The sequence below is a fragment of the Melanerpes formicivorus genome, unplaced genomic scaffold, assembly GCF_026170545.1.
Source record: "Melanerpes formicivorus ecotype bairdi unplaced genomic scaffold, bMelFor1.0.p_v2 SCAF_58, whole genome shotgun sequence".
Classification (NCBI taxonomy): domain Eukaryota; kingdom Metazoa; phylum Chordata; class Aves; order Piciformes; family Picidae; genus Melanerpes; species Melanerpes formicivorus.
The window spans coordinates 1,497,159-1,513,983 of NW_027142410.1; the positions used below are offsets into that span (position 1 = coordinate 1,497,159).

Sequence of the window (16,825 nt, forward strand, 5' to 3'; positions counted from 1 at the left end):
CAGTGAGAAACAGGATACATACAAAAGGTTTATTTTCTTCCCAATGAGTTTATAAAAAAAAAGACCAACCAAACCCAAATTGCTTGTTCCTGACATTGCAACATGTATTTGCTAGAACACTAAACCCACTGCAACAATTATTTGCTCCACATCCTAGCTGAAGTTACAACTGCTCAACTACCTTCTCTCCAGTTCCATCCATAACAAAGCCAGGGAGCTTTTTGGAAAAGTACCAGCAACAGCTTTGGAATCTAAGGTGTGGGATGTGCCCCAGCACCTCTTGTAAGCAGAGATGAAAAGCAGAAGAATTTTGTTAACATCTGTTGTTTGCCATAGAAAGGAACACCTCAACGGTTGGAAGTGCCCAGCTGGCAAGTAGTGAAGGCCACTTGTTGAAAATAGGAGACTTGACAATTATATGATGCTGCAAGCTTTTTGTTTTCCAGAGTGCTTGGGAGTTCCCTACTACCTCCTAGGCATGCAATTGGAAGTGCTGAGTAATTGCTGCAACTGTTGTCACACAATTTAAGGACTGGTGCGGAGAAGGGGGCAAGCAGACAGCTCCACCTCCTGTAATTCACCAGCGGAACGTTTGCGATCCAAAGTAGGGTCACAAATGGATCCTGGCAAGAAAGTCTGTCCTAAGTTGCAAGGATGCTTCTTGAGCATCCTTTTTCTACTTACTTTCTCCTTTAACTTCTTTTAAGTGAGTTAAATGAAAACATGACTAAGCAGTTAGATAGTTCTAAGCACCTAAGAGTTCAGACTTCATGTTGCTGAAGTTGATTGCCAGAATATTGCGCTCAGCTGCATTATAAGGTCTCATCCAATGCTCTCTGGATTCCACTAGCTAGTAGCAACCTGAACCACACATGACAGCACCAATATTTACATGGCAGCAACAGTATTTACAGCTTTCTTAGATACTACTTCTTCCTCCTAAGCCAGAGAGAGTCCTCTACGGTTGCCAAGAACCTGAGCCTTCTTCTTTTTTCTCTCTTCCTTGTGCTCCTCACGCCTGTTTTCCCTGGGGGGGGGAAAGAAGAGGGACCATGTCAAGTTACATCAAATAAGTAGACAAGCCACCAAAGGAATCTGAAGCTGACCAAGGATTAACATCTGTTTAACCAGTAAGCTGCATTTGCTGTGGGCAGAGAACATGCTACCATTTGGGACATCTAACATCCAAGGCAACATGTCAGTATTCACAAATTCTTCCAAGGCAAAAGTAGCTCAGACACTAGCACTGATAGCTTTCACAGGATGTTAGGGGTTGGAAGGGACTTCTGGAGACCTTTGACTCCAACCCCATTAGAGCAGGACCACAGAACTTAGTGTAGGTTGTACAGGAATGCATCCAGATGGGTCTTGAAAGTCTCCAGAAAAGGAGACTCCACAACCTCTTTGGGGAGCCTGTTCCAGGGCTCTGTGACCCTTACAGTAAAGAACTTCTTCCTCATGTTGAGGTGGAACTTCCTGTGCTGTAGTTAATGTCCATTGCCCCTTGTCCTGTCATAGGGAGCAAGTGAGAAGAGGCTGTCCCTTCCATCCTGACACCCAGCCCCCAGATATTTAATATCCATTTGTTAGGTCCCCCTCTCAGTCTTCTCTCTAGACTAAAACACCCCAGGTCTCTCAGCCTTTCCTTACAAGGCAGTGCTCCACGCCCTTAATCATCCTTGTAGCCCTCCATTGGACTATCCCAAGAAGATCCCTGTCCCTCTTGAACTGGGGAGCCCAGACTGGATGCAATATTCCAGGTAGGGCTTCACTAGGATAGATTAGAGGGCAAGAACCTCCTCCCTCCAGCTAGGATAAATCTATTGGATTCAGAGCTGCCCTTTTTGTTAGCTGTCTTAATACCAGACAGTCAACCAAAGGCAAAAATTGCTTTAACATAAAAGCTGTTCTTTCCAGAACTGCATATTTCAGTCCTAAAAGGACAAAAGTGTCACCACATTATTTTAAATAAGACTGTCCATGAAGAGCTGGTGGTGCACTAACCTTGTCTGGAGACGTGGCTGTTTGTAATCCTTCTGACGCGAGGAGACGTTGCTGCTGCCAGGCTTGTTCAGGGCAGCGTTTTCTTTACTTTCTCCCCAAGGTTTTAGTCGTCCTACAAGTTAGGGGCAAAGAAAAGGGAGATGGATTTACTAGTTTAGTAATTGTGTGCTCAACCTTTCATCATTAATTTATACTAGCTAGTGTGTGGTATTGGCTGGTTGACTTCTAAGGTGAAATGCCTCTTCAGCTGTATAATCAATTCACTATCCCATTCCCTACAAGAAGCAGCCAGAGGTACTGCTTTGTAAGTAGCACTAACCAAATGTCTTGCATTTCCTGTACGTAGAGTAGAATAGAAATAACCAGGTTGGAAAGACCTTTGAGATCATCAAGTCCAACCTATCACCCAACACCACCTAATCAACGAAACCATGGCACCAAGCGCCCCATCAAGTCTCCTCCTGAACACCTCCATTGATGGTGACTCCACCACCTCCCTGGGCAGCACATTCCAATGGGCAATCTCTGTGAAGAAGTTCTTCCTAATACCCAGCCTAAACCTCCCCTGGTGCAGCTTGAGACTGTGTCCTCTTGTTCTGGTGCTGGTTGCCTGGGAGAAGAGACCAACCCCCACCTGGCTGCAACCTCACTTCAGGTTGTTGTAGAGAGCAATAAGGTCACCCCTGAGCCTCCTCTTCTCCAGGCTAAGCAACCCCAGCTCCCTCAGCCTCCCCTCACAGGGCTTGTGCTCCAAACCCCTCAGCACCTTTGTTGCCCTTCTCTGGGCACGTTCCAGCAAAGTCAACATCTTTCCTAAACGGAGGGGCCCAGAACTGGACACAGGACTCAAAGCACACACATTACTCAGTGGAATACAGGGATAATTATTCTTCTATTTATGGGCTTTTGCTCATAAAGATTTATTCTTCAGTAGTATGGTTCTTAAAGCATATATAACGTAGAAATTTAACATCAGCCCACAGACTGTGGCAATCCAGCAGGAGAAGGACATGAAAAGAGACTGGAAGCTTTGCTGCCAAGGTTTTTGTCAATGCCTTGCTTAAGGGTAGTTGAGCATAAGGGCCCCAAGCAACAGAAGCAGCGCAGGATCACAGTACCTTTGTGTGGCTGGTAGCGAAGCGGCCTTGAGAGGCTTGCTTTGAGATCAAATGTCTTCTTGGCGCTGGAGGGTTCTGCAGAGGGAGCTGAGAACTTGAAGGGCGTGACAACTACAAAAGGCATCAAGACACCATACTTCATTAGCATAGCAGGAGCATCACTGTGCCACCTAGCAAGCTGGAAAGTGCCTGTGCAGATCACTATACAACAGTCAAGAGCAAAGCGCCATTAAATGCCATCACCTACTACCAATACAGACACAGAAATGAACAAATACAGCACACTTGAAATGGGGAATTTTCAGGTCTGGAGAGAAGGGCAGCTGTTGAGCATTAGCCCTTTTGCTCCAGTTATGCTGTACCATAATATACAGCTCCATGCTTTGTTCTAGACCTTCCTAACAGATTGTGTTTCCTAGTCTCTATGCTTATTTGGAATCAAGTGGCTTTTCACATCAAAAGCAGCAGCACTGCTCTGGAACACACCAGCTTCCAATCAGCAGCTCAGTTTTAGTTTTCCCATAAAACCATCAGTATTGCCATACAGACAGACAGGCAACTCTGAGCTGTTGACCTGTGCTAATGTAATTAGGACAAGGGGTGATGGATATAAACTACAACACAGGAGGAACTTCTTCACTATGAGGATCACAGAGCACTGGAAGAGGCTCCCCAGAGAGGTCGTGGAGACTTTAAAGACCCATCTGGATGTGTTCCTGTGTGATCTGTGCTAGATTCTATGGTCCTGCTCTGGCAGGGGGATTGGACTCAATCTTCCGAGGGTCCTTCCAATGCCTAACAGCATGTGATACATCAATGGTTAGACAGAGCTGTGCTGGTACAGACCATTAGTAATCAGAAGACTTCCACTCCTCCTTACAGGTTTAGTTCCTGAGGCCGATTGCTGAAGCTGATAAGTTGTCCTAAAACACAGCTGGAAGCCTGGTGCATGCCAATCGTGTAAGGAGACTGCTGAGAAGGCAGCAGGGACTCCTCTTAGGGTTCTGCCTGTATCTGGTAGATGAATCTTTTCCTATGTAGTCCTTACTGGTCTAGAAAGTTTTCTGTCCCCTTTTCTGTAGGTAGCTAGGTACCATGTGTTTAAGTTTTAGAGCTAAGCATTTGAGTCACACACTGGAAACCCAAGGAAACAAAGAAACTACTGCAGTTCCTGAAGAATCAGTCAGGAATTAGAGGATTGTAGAACCCGGGTCTGTATGACATCAGGTTGCAAAATATGGAACCATAATTCAATAGGACAGAAGTCTTGATCTGAAAGAGCAAACACTTTACCCTTTGATGCAGTCTGCTCCTTATTTTGTGCATTTGCCTTGCTGCTCTGCTGATTTATTGCTTTGCATCTCTTCTGGCTATCGGGTGTGCAGATCTCCAGGAATGGAGACATCCTGGATGGAGTCTTGGTGAGAGAGCGCTTGTGCTCGTTATCTTTTGTGGCTTCTGAGAACCTGCAACCAGAAATTCAGCAACAAGAAGTTAAGTCATCTCCAGGGAACATCTGGAACGTGACAGAAACCAGAAAGCTTTGCATTCTACTTGTCTTACAGGTAGGAGGTTTTACTGTGTACAAGATGTTCACAGCTTATGCATAAATTGCACCAAAATACCCTTGCTAGAAATGTTCAAGTTATGAGCCAGCAGCAGCAGCACAGTGTTATTAGGAATTTCAGAGAACTGATTTGTTTGGAGAGCAAATAGATTTGGAAGCAATAAACTAGTAGAGTTTTCACCCACAGATTTGGAATTTGTAGTAAAACACATCTTGCATGAATCACAGAATCAATAAGGTTGGAAAACACCTCAGAGATCAAGTCCAACCTATCACCCAACACCTCATGACTAACTAAACCATGGCATCAAGTGCCACATCCAATCCTTTTTTGAGTACCTCCAGGGACAGTGACTCCCCCACCTCCCTGGGCAGCACATTCCAATGGCAAATAACTCTCTCTATGAAGTACTGCCTCCTCACCACAAGCCTAAACTTCCCCTGGCACAGCTTGAGACTGTGTCCTCTTGTTCTGGTGCTGGCTGCCTGGGAGAAGAGACCAACCCCCTCCTGGCTACAACCTCTCTTCAGGTAGCTGTAGACAGCAATAAGGTCTCCCCTGAGCCTCCTCTTCTACAGGCCAAACAACCCCAGCTCCCTCAGCCTCTCCTCACAGGGCTGTGCTCCAGACCTCTCCCCAGCCTCATCGCCCTTCTCTGGACACATTCCAGCAAGTCAACATCTTTCCTAAACTGAGGAGCCCAGAACTGGACACAGGACTCAAGGTGTGGCCTAACCAGTGCTGAGTCCAGGGGTAGAATGACCTCCCTGCTCCTGCTGGCCACACTATTTCTGATGCATTGGCAATTGGCCTTCTTGGGCACCTGGGCACACTGCTGGCTCATGTTCAGCCAGCTGTCAATCAGTACCTCCAGGTCCTTTTCTGCCTGGCTGCTCTCCAACCACTCTGTCCCCAGTCTGTAGCTCTGCCTGGGGTTGCTGTGACCGAAGTGCAGCACCTGGCACTTGGACTTGTAACACCCTTACCAAAAGCACACTGAGAATAAACTGAAAACCTGGAAGATACACACAGTGAGCAAATGCTGAAGAACACGGAGTGTTGAAGGCTAGCAAGTTTATGGATGAAGTGGAACTTGCAGGATCCACCTCAGCACATCTTTGGACAAATGGAATGCAAGCAAATTCTGAAAGTGTTGTTTGGTTTAATGTGTTGCTAAGTAAGAATAGGGAAAGCCTGCAGTGAAGATGAAGAGGTCATCCAACAGGACACCATTTTCATTTGTTGTTTTCTATTGAAATCAAAGGTAGCACATTTCAAGTAGAAACAAAGCCAGCAAGAGTCTAAGCTTGACTTTTCAAGGAACCTGTTACCTTGACCCTTGAACTGCTGGATAACTGCATTCAAAAGTTCTGTAATCATTTACTAGGAGATGCCAATATTAGAAGCTGTACTGACTTAATCCCACACACTTTAGTCAGGGACCAGAAAGTCCCAGTAGCTCTAGTCTCAGCATGCCAAAGTTGAGAAGTGCAGATTACCAACAACTGGCAAGTGTCACAACTGAGAAATGAGATTCACTGGGTACTGTTAGCAGGGGAAGGACAGGGCTACATTACAGCATGCCTGCATCTCAGCTGCAGTCTCTGTGGAAAGTTTAGTACACTGAATAAGGCTGCAATTAGTGCAATAGCTAGAGATCAGCCAAAGTCAGAACAAAAAGTATAGACAAGGACTTGCACTGAAAACCGAATGAAAGGGCATTTGCCAGAGGAGTGCCACGTGGGCTGACCTCTTGATCCTTTCTTTTAAAAAGCTTAACAAAAATACTTCAGAAAGATCAGCAACAAGCCAATAAAACTTACCCATAACAAAAGTTCATGGAATTTTAATGCACTGGAGTTAGATTACTGTGTAGGAATAATGAAGTGTGTGGTGTTTTAAAGAGGAAATGAGGTTCAATACCACTGAGCTCATTCATTTAGCCATTTCTGATGACTTTCAACTTGGTTCCCATCTGCTAGAAACAATCTGCTCGTAGTAGTCAAGCACAAAATGAGCCCCTGCTGTGACATTAGAGGGTGGTAGTGAGAAAAGGAAGAGAGAGTTACCCAAAAAAAACCCCAAACCTCAAATGCTGAGTCCATTGTGTGACTCACCTACAATACTGCATACAGTTCTGGTTAAGTAATCTCAAAGATAAATTAAATTCAGATATAAACAGACTATTGGCTTGCCTGCTAAAAGGGGAAAACTAGCACAGTAAGAGCAGAAAAGTGATTTGGCTTGGTTGGTTGAGCAAAACACAAGCTGAAAGAGGTAGAGGATTCTTCTACTATCAGACAGAAAAATGAAGAAGAATAGAATAGAATAGAATAGAATACCAGACCAGACCACACCGGAAGAGACCTTCAAGACCATCGCGTCCAACCTATCAACCAATCCAACCCACCTTAACAACTAAACCATGGCACCAAACACCACATCAAGTCTTCTCCTGAACACCTCCAATGATGGTGACTCCACCACCTTCTCGGGCAGCCCATTCCAATGGGCAATCACTCTCTCTGTATAGCAGCACGGTAGGGCTTAAGCCAGCCATTAAGCTGGGCTGAAAGCTAACAATTGGGATGAGTCTCATTTAGCTCATGTCTGGAGTAGAGAATGTAGTCAGATGACAAGTCAGTGTTGACTGTTTCATGTGCATGGTATCACATGGCTCGGTGGCAGTGTTGGTTTGTTGGTTTTTACCTGACATTCATTTTGGATGTTGAAAGGACAGAAGGCTGAAACACCGACTTCTTGGATAAAATGCTGCGGCTGGCAGCGTGCAGGCTGCTGCGTGGTGAGCGCCAGATGTTGCCGGGAGTGCAAGCGGTGGAGAATCTGCCCCTTTCTGGATTTGGGCTGAATAAAAATGTTCTGCCACTGCTTTGTTTCTAGGGAAAAGCGAGTCATGAGTTAGCACACTGCTAAAAATTGATCAGAAAAGCAGCTCAGAGGAAGGGAAAAATACATGGTGAATCAGAGGCATGCAGCGCTTCCCTTTTTTCCCCCCCTCTGAATGTGTATTTTAAACACAGGCAGTTCAATTATCGTTAAAGCAGTCTGAAAACACATACCTTTGGATTGTTCAGTGGAGTGCCTTTTTCTGATGCTCTTAAGTAATTGGATTTTTTGGCCAGCACCTGCCAGAAGTAATTTGTCTTAAGTATACACTGATACAAAGTATGCCATAGAAAAGAGAAAGGCCACGTTCAGGAGTTTCGGTGTCATTGACACACCCAGTAACAAGTCCATTCATTTATTCACTGATGCCTTATGTTGCTTCTCTAAGGTCTGCCACGGTTTGAAGGAGGCCCTATAGCAACAGCTTTCACCCATGCAGGTGTGAAACACAAGAACTGGGGTCACAGAGCAACATAAAATGTTTATGTTTTAAAGGAGAGTCCTGTGCAATCACCAGACAATGGTCTGCAAGGCACAAAGGAGGAACTTAATATAGGATCCCAGCTCTGGCAAGTAACCCATCCCCTTTGGTTAAGTTCTGCAGCAGTTCAAAGAGCTCTAAACAAAAGCTCCAGGAAATCCTTCACAGAGTTGTGACACTGATCTTTACTCAAAACCGCTAAGTTGTTGATACTTTATACACTATATACACTGCTGATTCTTACACACTGTTAATATATAAAACCTCACCCAAGTTAGTTATAGATAACAGGTTCTCCAGCACTGCAACTGAATTGCACTGATCACAGCATTCCACTGCAGATACACACAATCAGCTACTTAGTGCTCTAAGGAGAGTCCACAGGACTCAGAGGCTCTGGCAACAGATGAATGTGGATCTCGTCCTGTGTTATCACTTACCTTGACATCACCAAGGGAATTGCTGCAGTTCTCAATGATTTTTTTTTTCCTCTCAACATAGTCAGCAATAGATTCCATTTTCTTGAAGTGAGCCTCATGCAGTTTTTTGAAGTCTACAGAGTTCCAGAAATAAGAAGAGTCACATAACTGATAAGCTGCTAGGGAAGGCTGCTACTTAGTCAGAGATTCTTGCTACACCATTCAAGGTGGCCTCAAGGAAAATACATCACATCCCTCTAACTGAAGACTGTGTCTACACAGGTAATCAAACAGTATGAAACAGAATCTGCTTCACCAGCTACAGAGCCAGTTCTCTGGTGCACACTCTGGAAAACAACAATCATAGGATGGTTTGGGTTGGAAGGGACCTTCGTAAGATGATGAAGTCCAACCCCAAATTCTGTGGTTAAACCATCTTCATTTAAAATCTGGGAGTACTTTATGAAGTGATGAAAATGAGCTACCCACAGCAATGCTGCACAAGAGCAGGATGTTTCAAGGGAAAACTAAACAAGCAGGAGTAACAGCACAACTTCCAGCTGGTTGTTTTGAACATCACAAATGCGAGTGTTACACTCACTTCAGTGTTTGATAAACCCCTTTTGTAACATACACACAAGTCATTTACTATGAATTTACAAGGTGGAAGAGGCACCTTAAAATGTAACTGCTGTGAACTTCTTTTGTTTGCTTGTGTTTTAAAGAGAGAAAGCTCTCTTCTTCAACTTAACAAACTAAGTGAAGTCTCCCTTCACACCCCTGCAGCACACCTATTTCCAGATGGTAGGTTTTCTTACTTGGTGTAGTAGTTCTCAGTCCTGCTTTCCCAGACCTAGATGCACGGCCTACATACAAAGGGATCTTCCTTCTTGCAGGATGAGCATTGCCTGGTACAGTAAGATGAGACAAAATCATTAGAACTCCTGGAAAATGCTTTAATATCATCACAACCTTTTTAAAAGTATTTATTCTAGCACACACCTTTTCAGGTTGGGCTTGGGTTTTAAGAAATGAAAGCATCAGCTGGAATAGATAGGTGCCAAGCCCTTCCAAAGCCCTTTGAGCAGCATGTCAGTAACAGCATCTTGACAAAATAGAGGCTCAGCAGAAACCCTGCAGTCATACCAGGTTATTATCTCTTGATAGGAACACATTTTACACAGTTAACAAGAGAACTGTCCTTGTGGTAAGCCAAACCAACTCTTAAGCTCACAGGTCTTGATGTGTTTTGTAAGATAGTGGTTTTCAAATGTTGGCAACAACGGAGAAATAGCATTTGGGCAGCTTTTCTGCCACTGCTTTGTAGTCCAAGTCCAAACCTGGGAGGGACTCTCCCGGGGTGAGCTACGGAGAAAGTTCTGAGGAGGACATTCTTGGACAGAAAAGCAAAACAGAGGTCTCAGACTGCAGTGGTAAGCATGGTGCCGTGACAGTTATACAGATACATGAGTGCACAGCTTGCTGACTTTCAGATTCAGTGTGCAAGGCAGCCAGGTGAATCTGTGGCACATTATGTTTATCGGGTGTCCTGCATGGGGAGGAGATAAAGTTTTTCTGGACTCAGAAGCAGCAGCCGGGGACTGGAGCGAAGAGGTCTTTTTGACTCACGAGCCAGAAGGTTCTCTCAGCCTTACTGCACGCCTAGCATATTGGCCTAGCAGTTTTTGCTGGACCCTGCCTGCTGTGAGACCTGTGGCTTGCTGGCAGCGCTGCTGCCCACGAACTTCCCCTCATAGCAGCCGTGACTACGGGCACGTTGATTCTGGCAGGTCTTTTTCCTTTGGATCCTGCTGCCTCATCCACAAATCAGATTATAAACCCTGCAGTTCCTGGAACCTGCCACCTAGAGGAGATACTTAGGGACCATGGCCAGATTCCTGCCCCATCCTCCTGAGGCGCTCACCTGGCATTCTCCTCGGCTTTCCCTAAGGTTTCTGGCTTGCCTCTGATTATAAGTGGGGTGAAGCTGTTTTGTGGCTTAGCCTTTTCCATGTTCTGCATTCCCTAAATTGTACTAAAGCTGCCCATAAGCATCCTGGTAGAATTCATGACTGAATAGAACAGAACCTGTAAACAATTTAATAAGCTTCTAGACCTAATTTGGGGGGCAGGGTTTTGGGGAAAATAAAGATCACAGTATCACTTAGGTTGGAAAGGACCTCGAGGATCATCGAGTCCAACCTATCAACACAGACCCCATGACTAGACCATGGCACCAAGTGCCATGTCCAAACTGTGCTGTTATAATTCCCACCTTGTTAAATCAGCCCCTATCAAATCAAGTGCAGAGCCTGAGTTCTTTTTGTCATCTCTGCTCACAGGTATAATGTTAAGATCATGTTCCTATTTTAGCAATTAATTTCTTTTTAATAATAATAATAATCAATAGCCCACAAGAGGTGAAGCCCTCTCACTGAGTTCACTCTTTTCCTTAACAAAAGCAAACATTTGTGTTTCTATTGATTCACATCCCCTTTAAAGTGAACTTGAATGACCTCAGTGTATGAAAAGAAATCCTCACTAGAAGTAAATATTGAAGGGTTGTTGAAAATAATTGCTGGGGGGGGGGGGGAAAATCAACTTTTCAATGCGAAATGCAGACAGTGTTTGTCTGCCACACAGCTCTGAAATAGGAAATAAACAAAACCAAAACAAAAATGCAGAAAGCAGCATGGAGAACTGTAATTACAGGAAGAGACGAGTACTGTGGCAACTGTGACAGCCAAAGCCTCCTCTACATAGTCTATTGCTTCCACTTTTACAAGGAATTCAATTGCAAATAGCCATTTTTCAAAATCAGCTTCAAAACTGTAGATGGCTTCCAGTAAGAGCATCCTGGCTGGTTCTACAGAGCACCCAGTAACACAGCTCAAGGACTACATATGCTTAGTCTAACAGAAGCAAATAATGGTCTGCATCTCATTGGACAGACCCACAATATCAATAAACTATTGGGCAGATACTCAATTCTTCATGTCAGCTGCATGCACTAAGAAGTGGAGGAGAAATGAATTCAGATTTTCAGCAGCATCATGTTTGAAGGTCTTAGAAAGCCACCAGATGGAAAACCGATCCACTTGAATACATTCAGATATTGCTAGGTCCTTTAAACAAACGATAAAGGATTCTCTCCTGTCTTACTCATTTTACTCTGGGGAAGAAAATGACAAAACCTGTTCATCTGTAGGAAAAATAAAGTGAAGCTTGAGGAAGGAAGCTCTCCATTTCTCGACACTTCTTACAGGAGCTGAGTAGCATCTCAGGGTTATTGCAAAAGGCACCGGTCCTAAGCAAGGTGCATGACTCAAAACACCCTCAGACTTTCAAGAATTCCTTCACTAAACAACATGAGGTCCAGAGTTCTGAAGTCAAAACCAGCAGAGCTCCTTTATTCTGGGATCCCCAGATGAGCTACTGATCACCAGATATGCCACAAAAATCTTTGTGGCCACAATGAGATAGCCAAAAGGTGCATTTTAAGTAGTACATGTTACTAAACTTACTTACTTTGGAGTTTTCTACTTACACTCACTTCCACCACCCTTAGTAGGAGTCTTCTCTGGTTGTTCTTGCTGTCCAGTACCCATCTCTGGGTTCTCAATAGCTCTCTTTTTAGCTACTGGTTCCTCATTTTGCCTCTTTTCTTGCTCAGGCACTTCGTTTTCTTTCATTTCGGAACATTTCTGTAGTTCAAACACGCTTCATTGAAACAGTTGGATTGCAACTGGATATAAAGGCTACTATGCTGAGGACAGCCACCCACTGTTGCCCAAGGAGGATGTGTAGCCTCCATCCTTAGGGGTTTTTGGTATCAGCTTAGATAAATACTTAAGTGCTGTGGTCTAACCTCAGGGTTTACCCTGCTTTGATTGAGCAAGAGATTTTTCTGAAGTCAAACCTGAATAACCTTTGGAATACTTAACCTATTATTTCACAAACAGATGTGTATTAGAAAGCTTTTACTTGCACAGCTGTAACATTTCAATATCCAATTACCTCTATTGACAGCAGTTAATTATTTGCAAGTAAAACTGAACTCACTGGCTGTCACTTTTTACCACTGTAGATTTGCTTACACTAACAAACACTCCTCATCATCAGTACAAGTCTTTTACACAGGCCTTAGTTCACCCACTACTTGCATGGAATTCTAAGGAAAACAATTTCTGCCCCATCTCACCTTGAAAAACACACACACACCCTGTCAACACAACCCAATATATGACCCACTGAGAGGTATGGGAATTAAGAAATTGGCAGGTTTAGGCAACCATCCAATTTCTGTTTTGGTTTTCCCCCCCTATATAAAAAGGGAAAACAGCCTTGTTCTAGATGAACTCTGAAACTAGTCCAATACTGAGGCTACTACAATGAATTAGTGAAAGCCATTCAGATAGGATTTGGAATGGTCTGTGTCTTAGAGGAATTTAACTTATTTCCTTGAAGTAATGAATAGAATCAAACGAGGTTGGAAGAGACCTTCAAGATCTCTGTTCACTATGGAATACTCAAGCCAGACAAAAAAATAAGGCACAGTGTCACCAAGGTTGGAAGAGACCTCAAAGATCGAGTCCAACCTGTCACCATAGACCTCATGACTAGACCATGGCACCAAGTGCCACATCCAATCCCCTCTTGAACACCTCCAGGGACTGTGACTCCACCACCTCCCTAGGCAGCCCATTCCAATGGCTAACAACTCTCTCAGTGAAGAACTTTCTCCTCACCTTGAGCTTAAACTTCCCCTGGCGCAGATTGAGATTGTGTCCTCTTGTTCTGGTGCTGGTTGCTAGAAAGAGGAGACCAACCCCTTCCTGGCCACAACCACCTTTCAGGTAGTTGTAAAGAGCAATGAGGTCTCCCCTGAGCCTCCTCTTCTGCAGGCTAAACAATCCCAGCCTCCTCAGCCTTTCCTCATAGAGCTTAAATCAGTGCTACAAAGCACATAAGACTGCTACCAAAATGTTTGTATACAAAATTCTTACACACACAAACATTTATCTATTAAACATGCCTACCACCTGCTAATGGTGGTAGAAATAAACAAATAAGAAAAAGTAAACAACCAAAAAACCAACCAAGGGGGTTCAAAGTATGCTTGGGGAAAGGCAGGGCAGCCAGCACCCAAAACCAAGCCATGTAAATCACCTCTCTGTCATCAGAAAGCCCTGCGTTGTCTTCATTGCTCTTTGTTTCATCGCTGCAGTTCCTCTTCTTTCTGGTTGTTTTCTTTTCTTTACCACGTCTTTTTGTAATAAAAGACACTGAATCGGGCATAATTTCCTCCTGATTGCCCAGTTCATCTACTTCATTTGAAGCAGGTGCACTTTTCTCAGAGTCCTGAAGCAGGGGAAAAAAAACCACCACCATAATGTGGAACATATCTGACACAAGCATAAATTAGATGCTCCAAAGAGACAGCCTCAATTTTATCACCGGAAAAAGAGAAGTGTTCCAGACAGATGAAAACCAGTAGCATGTAATTAGCAGCATAGTAATCAAGAAGCTGGCAATATCTAGATCTCCCTGAGCATCAAAGCTCATTGTCTGAAGACTTTAAAAAGATGTCCTACTGTTGTCTCATTATATGGCATTTCAGTAAGAGTATAAAAAGCTGAATATGTTCTGCTTGGTGAGGCTGTGCCCCTCCCAGAGTTGTACAGTTTCTGTGGAATACCCCTGCCAAGCAATCACAGCCTCTGCCCTGCTTGTTAAAAATAAACTGGCAAGGATTACATCAGTTCCTCAAACCTGGAGAGATATTTCAGAGAGAGTGGATACCAGTTTACTTCCTATCGAACCCACAAAAGCCATTGTCATATGCAGCAGAATAACTCATCTGACAGAAGTTATTTCAAAAGGTTAAGAAAACAAAGCATGAAGAGATGAACAAAGGAAACACCACAATTATATCACCAACTTTATAGCACCAGTAAAGCGTAGACTAGATGAGTATCTAGTCCCTTTCAACCAGGCAGGCAAAATGGTTAAACCAGACATATTCGGTACTGACCAGCGTCTGGAGACAAACAGGTAAGAAGGAAACATTTGCTTGGTGGAAACAAAATGTTATTTAGTGTTCATAGAGGAAAAAAATCCGACTGGTGCTGAAAAACTCATTGGCAATTGAAAGGAAACCAGCTTTGGGTCATAGAGGCCACTTCAAAGCTAATACCAACACATCTGTTTCTATCAGCACCCGAGTGCACTGAAGGAGGTATTAAGAAAAACAGTGATGTTAGAGTTCCTGTCGTGGTGAAGAACATCCCTCAGCACATCCCCTGCTCTACCAGTAACAAAGTCAGCTCTGTCTCTCCAAAAGAACGGCTGATTTATCCTCTATTACCGTATGTTCCTTCTCCTGTTTTGTGCCATTTAAGTGCTCCTTCAGCGCTTTCAACAATTTGTCTGCCTGGAGAGAAATCAAAACAACACATAAGCCAAATATTGCAGTAAGTCTTCAAACAAAAAAACCTACACGAATCCAACTAGTGTCCTAGAAATTGATCCAACAAGCAAGCTGAACGCTTTTCTGCATCCAAAGGAATAAAGCATGCCTAGAGCCTCAGCCAAATCAGAGAAAGTGCTTAAGGCTGCAAATAAACAAGCAGCATATTCTTCACAAATTTCCCCAACTGGATTTCTTCTGGTCTATTTTTTTTTTAGTAAGTTTAATCGTTCAGGGATAAAGCAGGCTGGTTTTAGCAGCGCTGCAGAGCCGAACATCAATTACAAGGGTATCAAATTTCTGCAATCACTTCTGTCATGCGTGTACTACATGAAAAGCATTCTTCTCACCCCCCTGCATACATTCAACAGGAATAGCAAGAAAACAAACAAACAACAAAACTACGTCACTGACATTTTAGGCTATTCAAGACTTAAATAGTTACTTGAGAAGTTCAGCATGAACTAGGAGTTTAAGAACAAAAGGATCCAGAACTAAAAGCCCAAGCAGAAGACTTAGGCCTGTCAGGACAACGAGTTCCTTTGTCCACTGAAGCCGTGGATCTTCATTCTTTGAAGGCTTTATGCCTTCTCCCCTTGGCAGCCCAGCAGCCCGACTGACTTACAAGCAGCACCTGCCAGGAGGCATCAAGGCACTGCCATAATTCCGCAGCTTCAGGTTTAAGAGCTCGGTGGGTGCTTCAACTTCACCTTTCTAACCACCACTAGTAAACAAACACACGCACCCTCGCTCCTCTCTGAAGGCATCCAACAGTCACTATCCTTCCGACTCGAAAGAACCCCACAACGACCCGCCCTGGGCGGGGAGGACGGGACGGGACACAGCGCGGTAAGGCGGCGCGGACGCACCCGGCAGCCGGAGCCTGGCCACAGGCGAGCAGCCGGGACACCCCCAGGGGCAGGCTGCCGACTCCGCTGTACTCAGCGCTAAGCTAAACCTCCCCGGCCCCTAGGGACCAGAGGACCGCAGTCCCAGTCTCGATGTCTCCGGAATAAAGGGGCCCTGCATGGCCAGCGTTCCCTTTGAGCTTGTTTCCGTTACGAAGGAGCGCAGCACAGCGCCTCGTGTACAGGCGGAGTTAGCGACCTGGACACGTCGTCCCGGGCGAAGGGGGGCTCCAGCCTCAAGACACCGCCGCCGACGCACCCCGTGTTGCTCCCAACGCCGCCTCCACCCACAGAAAGGGACGGGGGCTCAAAGTTCCCTGAGCGGCGGTACCCAAAACGAGGGCTCCCGCCGAGACGCGCAGCACTCCGCTCTCCTGAGCTCCCAATCATGCAGAGGCAGAAGCCCAGAGGTAGGGCTGCTCTCTGAAGAACTGGAGAGCAGGAAGCTAGAGTTTTCCTCCACCTGCCCTTCTCTTTCACCCACCCGCCCCAGGGTGCCGCTTCCTCCGAGCCGCAGCAGCCGCCCCAGTCTCACCCGGAGGTTGGCCTTCAATCCAGCAGACTTTGCGATCCGCTGGAGCTCAACGTATTTGAGGGAGTCGAGCTGCTGGAGCGAAGGAAGCGCCATGGCAGCAGCACCGACCCACCGCTGCCCAACCGCCACGCTTCGAATCTCGCGCTCAACCAACGCGAGGCGCCTCGCTCCCGCCCCGCCGTTCGAATTCGCCTGCAGCGCTACACCATTGGCTGGGCGAGGCAAAGGGGTCGAACCTAAGGTCACGGAAACCACCAATGGCGACATGAACATCGAGGGGTGCTTTTTTTCAAACGCGATAGACGCTCCTGGAGAGGGACAGTCCCCACCTCTCCTGCTTGATTGGGAGACGGAAAGGCTCGGTGCCGCCCACTTCCCAATAGGCTCGGGTCACGAAGATTGATTTGTCCAACACC

General features: G+C 45.2%; 1 protein-coding gene across 1 annotated transcript; it reads right to left on the reverse strand.

Moving 5' to 3' along the window:
* Positions 1–15: 15 nt before the first annotated feature.
* On the reverse strand, positions 16–16,570 carry NUSAP1 (nucleolar and spindle associated protein 1). The gene is made up of 12 exons (XM_068161433.1): positions 16,410–16,570; positions 14,865–14,930; positions 13,667–13,858; positions 12,045–12,201; positions 9,316–9,405; positions 8,519–8,631; positions 7,771–7,836; positions 7,400–7,587; positions 4,416–4,588; positions 3,123–3,233; positions 2,005–2,116; positions 16–1,027 (listed from the first exon to the last, which is right to left on the reverse strand). The coding sequence occupies exons 1-12, from the start codon at positions 16,500–16,502 to the stop codon at positions 940–942; spliced, it is 1,449 nt and encodes a 482-aa protein (XP_068017534.1). The 5' UTR covers positions 16,503–16,570; the 3' UTR covers positions 16–939.
* Positions 16,571–16,825: the final 255 nt, after the last annotated feature.